Source organism: Miscanthus floridulus, chromosome 9 (assembly GCF_019320115.1).
Source record: "Miscanthus floridulus cultivar M001 chromosome 9, ASM1932011v1, whole genome shotgun sequence".
NCBI classification, from domain to species: Eukaryota; Viridiplantae; Streptophyta; class Magnoliopsida; order Poales; family Poaceae; genus Miscanthus; species Miscanthus floridulus.
In genome coordinates, this window is record NC_089588.1 from 107,103,098 (window position 1) to 107,108,889 (window position 5,792).

Here is a 5,792-nt window from a genome sequence, read left to right on the forward strand (position 1 = left end):
AGTAGTAGAAGAGCCCAACCTTAGTTGCATAAAAATCGAATGTGCGCATGTCGCCTTGCTAGTTATGTATCAATGAAAATTGACGTTTGGACATTTTATTCTACTATACAAATTAAATTTCTGAAATTGGGACAGTCCTAGTCGAAAATACTATATCACCAAATTTTCAACACAGAAAAAGTTTTTGTTTGTTTGTCTGTTCCAAGCTACTCCTTCTATCTGATTTCAGATGCAAGGACAGCGTTGAGATTTATCACTTCGTTGATTAATTGCACGAATCCAAGCTTTAACATCGCAATCAAGGTTCGCATTCCGTTCAACTCCGATTAATCTATCGTACATTTGTACATTGATCAAAATTTGAAGAGAAAACTCGAGTTTTTAATCCATGTTCCAATTATTATTCTTGATGATATCAGATCGGTTGATCGCATCGACAAGAGGGGCGAGGTTTGCAATGGCGAACAAGGCCAGCTCGGGGGCGCGGAGCCCGCTGAGCCTAGTGGTCGCCATGGCGCTGTGCTGCTTCTTCTACGTGCTCGGCTCGTGGCAGCTCAGCGGGTACGGCAAGGGCGACCGCATCGCCGCCGTGAGCCGGCAGACGGCCGCGGCAGGGCTCAGCTTCGAGAAGCACCACGGCGGCGCAGCGGGCACCAACGCGTCGACGTCGCTGCCCTTTGGGGCCGACGTTCGCGCCGTGCGCGGCGGCGCTGGCGGACCACACGCTGTGCCACGACCAGGACCACGCCATGAGGTTCCAGCGAAAGAACATGGTGTACCGGGAGCGGCACTGCCCCGCCGTCTGCGAGGGCGCCGTGTTCCGCTTCCCCGGCGGCGGCATGCAGTTCCCGCAAGGCGCCGATAAGTACATCGACCAGCTCGGATCCGTCGTCCGCTTCGCCGGTGGCCACGTCCGCACCGTCCTCGACACCGGATGCGGCGTAAGCACCTGTCATGGCCAAGGCCTCATCGACGCCCAAATCATGGTTACCCTCCTGATCTGTCACCTCAATGTCCGTCCGTGCAGGTGGCGAACCTCGGCGCGTACCTGGACGCCCGCGGCGTGATCGCCATGTCCTTCGCGCCGCGCGACTCGCACGAGGCGCAGGTTCAGTTCGCGCTGGAGCGCGGCGTCCCGGCCTTCATCGGCGTCCTCGTCTCCGTCAAGTTCCCGTTCCCGCCGTAGACTTCGACATGGCGCACTGCTCCCGGTGCATCATCCCTTGGGGCGGCAACGGTGAGTGACGTCGTCTCCTCCTCGGTCCTCGCACGGCAGGAACGGCCATGGCCTCGGATGCACAAGAAGTCAAGAACTCTGACGCGTTGCGTTCGTGCAGACGGGATGTACATGATGGAGATCGACCGCGTGCTCCGGCCGGGCAGCTACTGGGTCCTCTCCGGCCCGCCGATCAACTGGAAAGACGAACCACAAGGCCTGAGAGCGCACGGAGGCGGACCTCTCCGCCGAGCAGCAGCGGATCGAGGTGTACGCCGCCATGCTCTTCTGGGAGAAGGTCACCGAGATCCGCGAGATCGGCATCTGGCGGAAGCAGCTCGACCCCTCCGCCGAGTGCCCCGCCAGGCCGCCGGTCCGGACGTGCGACGACGCCAACCCTGACGACGTCTGGTAAAAATTTCCACTTTCTTTCATCCCGAGATGGCTTCTGACCCTTTGATTGACTTCTCGATTCGCTTCATCTTCATCAGGTACAAGAACATGGAGACCTGCATCACGTCGCCGGCTACTGCGGGCGCCGGCGAGCTGCAGCCGTTCCCGGGGCGGCTAACGGCCGTGCCGCCGCGGGTATCGGCCGGTGCCGTGCCGGGATTCAGAGTGGAGTCGTACGAGGAGGAGAACCGGCGGTGGGAGCGGCACGAGGCGGCGTACAAGAAGGTGAACTACAAGCTGAACAGCGAGCGGTACCGGAACATCATGGACATGAACGCCGGCGTGGGTGGGTTCGCGGCCGCGATCTTCTCGCCCAAGTCGTGGGTCATGAATGTGGTGCCGACGGCGGCCGAGCTCTCCACCCTCGGCGTGCTGTACGAGAGAGGGCTCATCGGCACCTACCATGACTGGTAGGTTCAGAGCATAGTGCCTTCTATCCTGCCGTCCATTCCCTGAATCATGATGGAAAAATCCTTGTCCACCTGAGTCATGATGCAAATGGTTGTGATCTTTTTTTTCTTTCGCGAAACTTCATATTTCGTATGCAGCATTATTTCTCTAGCTTTCAGTGATCTGAAGCAAGAATGCATGATGCAAAAGTTTTTGTTTTAACTTCTTGCTCTGCTTCCTCTTCAGGTGTGAGGCTTTCTCAACTTACCCAAGAACATAGGATCTCATACATGCCAATGGCATCTTCACACTCTACAAGGACAGGTGAAATCAAAATTTGTTCATCTTTCTTTGTAATAAACTAATAATAAGATAATGTTGTGAAAATCAAATTTTTGTCGTCATTTCACCTATATTGCTGCTTAGATGTAGTACCATACCAAATGGTGCAAATTGTGGTGGGTGTGACTGACAATATGGTCTCTGAACTTGGTGCAGGTGCAAAATGGAGGATATCCTGCTGGAAATGGACCGGATTCTGCGCCCCGAGGGGACCGTGATCCTCCGAGACGACTTCGAGATCCTGCTGAAGGTGCAGAGGACAGTGAAGGAGATGCTGTGGAAGACGCTGTTGGAGAACCATGAGGACAGCCCCAACATACCTGAGAAGGTGCTCTTCGTTGTCAAGCGGTACTGGACAGCTGCCGGCGAGGTCTCAGAGGAGGAGAAGAAGACAGACAGCTCTTCAGTAGCAGGCAAGGATTCAGAGGAATAAATGGTGGGTGAGATGAGGCAGCACGATTTGGCGGTGGAGGTGGACGGGTGACTGCTTTCAGTTTCTGTTGACTTTTCAGAATGTTTGGTAGAAGAATTGAGAAATTTTGTTTAGAGCGTAGAAGATGTAGAGTTTCAGCTACTTTGAATTTTGCAATTTTGCAGTAATGTTGTATCAATGCCATTGGATCAGATGTGGCTATTGTAGTCCATTTCTTTTTTATCAATCCAATGAGATTTTGATGTTGATTTCATTGATGTGATTGATCAAATTTTGATAGTCTATTTCTCCCCTCAATCGCGTGCTCACTGACCTTCGTATGCGTTGAGCATCTAGATTGTTAGGGTTACATCTTTGACGTCACATGGTAGTATCCGGTTCTCCTCTTAACTTGTTTTTGGAGGAAATATTATGAATAGTGGCACAAATGTATATATGATTCATGTGTGTATTTTTTGGTGGCCAACATGTCACATTAACCACAACCGGGTTGAGGTTGCTCATTCATTGTATAAAGACTTGTGATGTTTAATGTATAGATGTAACTCTTTTACTAGTTATTAGAAGTAGTAGCATATATAGTACTTCATAATGAAGCACTCAAGCATGTCTCAAAGTACTGGAAACTTGACAATGGAGATCACCATGAGAAAGGCCATACTGTGTCACATTTAATAAGATTGCCCTGTGATGTTTTTATTTTCATGTCATACTGTTCTTTCATGGTTTATATGTGGTAGAATACCTTCCCTTAGAAAAATTAAAACTTATAATTATTTTTATGCCCTTCCAATTCCTGCATCTACAAGGATTTGAGGTGTTCTAAGTAGCCTTGCTGACCTTACAACAACCCTAAATGAAAGAATCCTCAGTGTGGGAAAGATAAGTCACCATAGAAATTTTAGAAAATGCAAAAAGGGAAAGTAGAAAATTCAAAGGAAGTTCAAGTTCAAGTTATCTGTTTGAACACACTTGACTTGTAAACTCTTCCTGCTATAGTGACTTATCTTTCCCACACTGAGGATTTTTCCCTTTCCATGCTAGATCTAAGCATCATATTCTTTTAAACGTCATATATTTTCCATGTTTTGTTGCTTACAATATAGCTTTTTTCTTCAGATAATGAAGGCACCATCATCAAAAGTGTAATCAATGGAAAATCAATTCTTTTCAAAAGGAGATTATATGATAACTCATTTTGCACCAAGGAGTACAGCATAATAGCGGACCAACATGATGGCACAATATAATGTAAAGACAGATAGCTTGAGATGACAATAGTTACTTGCAAATTAATAGATAATAACTAAGGTAGCTGTTGGCATGAGTTGCATTCATGATAAATCTCTACATCTCTTTGTAGTGCAGCTGCTCCAGTCCTGCATCTACAGGATGATACACATCGTCATCTTTATGAAATTTGAGTACAGCTCCTACGATCGGATACTGCATAGTTCTCTTCTTCCTGGGCTTAGCTTTCCCCAGAATCTGCAAATATGGCAGATCAAGTGGCATAACTTGTTACATGACATATCATTAATCACAATAATACTATGTGGAAGTAGTGTCAAAAGTTTAAATGCCTAATATGATGAAGAGAATAGACCGTTAAATGCTGACCTTCTTAAACTTTGCTGTCACCTTGCTGGCCAGTGTGGTCCTATTTTGTGACATGTACTCCCTCGGTTCTTGAGAAGCAAAAGTTTCCATCTTGTCCGCCTGTCAATGAACAAAATCATAGCAATCAAGTAAACTGCCTCTAGATTTTCTCTAACCCATGCTGGAAAGAATATAGATGAGGTTCGTTATCTCATCCGTTTCGACTTAGCACGTGTTAGCTACTTGCAAAAATGGAATGCAAATTATGTAAATGTAACGCATCAAGGACCATTTCAGCGATGCCACTTACCATGGAGTTGGTTTCCTCTGCTTCTTTCCTTTTTTCATTTAGGTCTTCATTGGCAGCATCTTTCTTCTCAAGCAGTGATGAGACCTTCTTGGACGTACCATCTTGTTCCATATCCATGTACTAAGTGACCAAAAACTAGTATTGTTTTGAATGTAGGTCTTGTTGCTTTGCAAAAACTGTAGGATTGGTTAGGCCTATTTATAGGCCAAATGGCTCTTGAAAAGCATTACCTTGCTTGAAGTATATATTTTGCATGAAAAAAAAAACCGTGGTACCTTTCATTACTTGTGGCTGCCCCTAATAATGTCATCAGTTTCTTCAGTTGCTATTCAGGTTTTCTGGAAGCAGTTGATACTTGATACTTTTGAATTGGAGGTTCACATGGATTTCTTTGGCCAGATCTCATCTTATAGAATCCTGTTTTCTTTAATATGGTCTTTTTTCCGTAGTTTAAGGAGAAAAGGTGCACATAGTTTTTCTTCTAAGCAGTTACTTATACTGGCTGTTTTCAGTTACTCCCTTTCCTGTCCTGAATTTCTGCACCTTTGTCTTGTGAAGCGCTGTTGCTTCTTAAGACCTGAATTACTGGCACTGAGCTGGTTGCCAGTTCGGTTCCTTCTCCGTTGGTTAATCTTGTTTTTGTCAATAAGGGTTGCTTTATATCATGTGGGTGTCCCTAATAACATCATTCTCTACTTGTAATCAGCCAAGAGTTTCAACATAGTTTTTATTACAAAATTTCATGTACCATTGTTTGTGGAGAAGTGTATGACTTGTTTCTGGCCCACTTTTGCTCTTTTTATTTGTTGGCTGCCAAGGCCAGCTTTAGTTATTATTGTCTTGTGTTGTCAGATAAAAGGGAAAAACATGTCTGCTACAAAAAATGCATTTGTTTGAGTGTTTCGAAGAGCAAAATTGAAGTCTCTTTCTTGAAACAGAAACACGATGTTTCCTGTTCAGTCAGCCTGTCTATTACAAATGTTCACTGCCTGTGTCTAGTGCCATTTCTTTCATGAACTACAAGTTTCAAGCATCAAATTGTCTGTTTA

At 46.1% G+C, this 5,792-nt stretch overlaps 1 protein-coding gene and 1 pseudogene across 1 annotated transcript; one reads left to right on the plus strand and one right to left on the minus strand.

The window, feature by feature from the left end:
* The first annotated feature begins 457 nt into the window (after nt 1-457).
* Nucleotides 458-2,927, plus strand: LOC136482563 (probable methyltransferase PMT2; annotated as a pseudogene).
* Nucleotides 2,928-4,181: 1,254 nt separating this feature from the next.
* Nucleotides 4,182-4,860, minus strand: LOC136483624 (uncharacterized). Its single transcript, XM_066480732.1, has 3 exons — nt 4,744-4,860; nt 4,455-4,553; nt 4,182-4,322 (listed from the first exon to the last, which is right to left on the minus strand). The coding sequence occupies exons 1-3, from the start codon at nt 4,858-4,860 to the stop codon at nt 4,182-4,184; spliced, it is 357 nt and encodes a 118-aa protein (XP_066336829.1).
* Nucleotides 4,861-5,792: the final 932 nt, after the last annotated feature.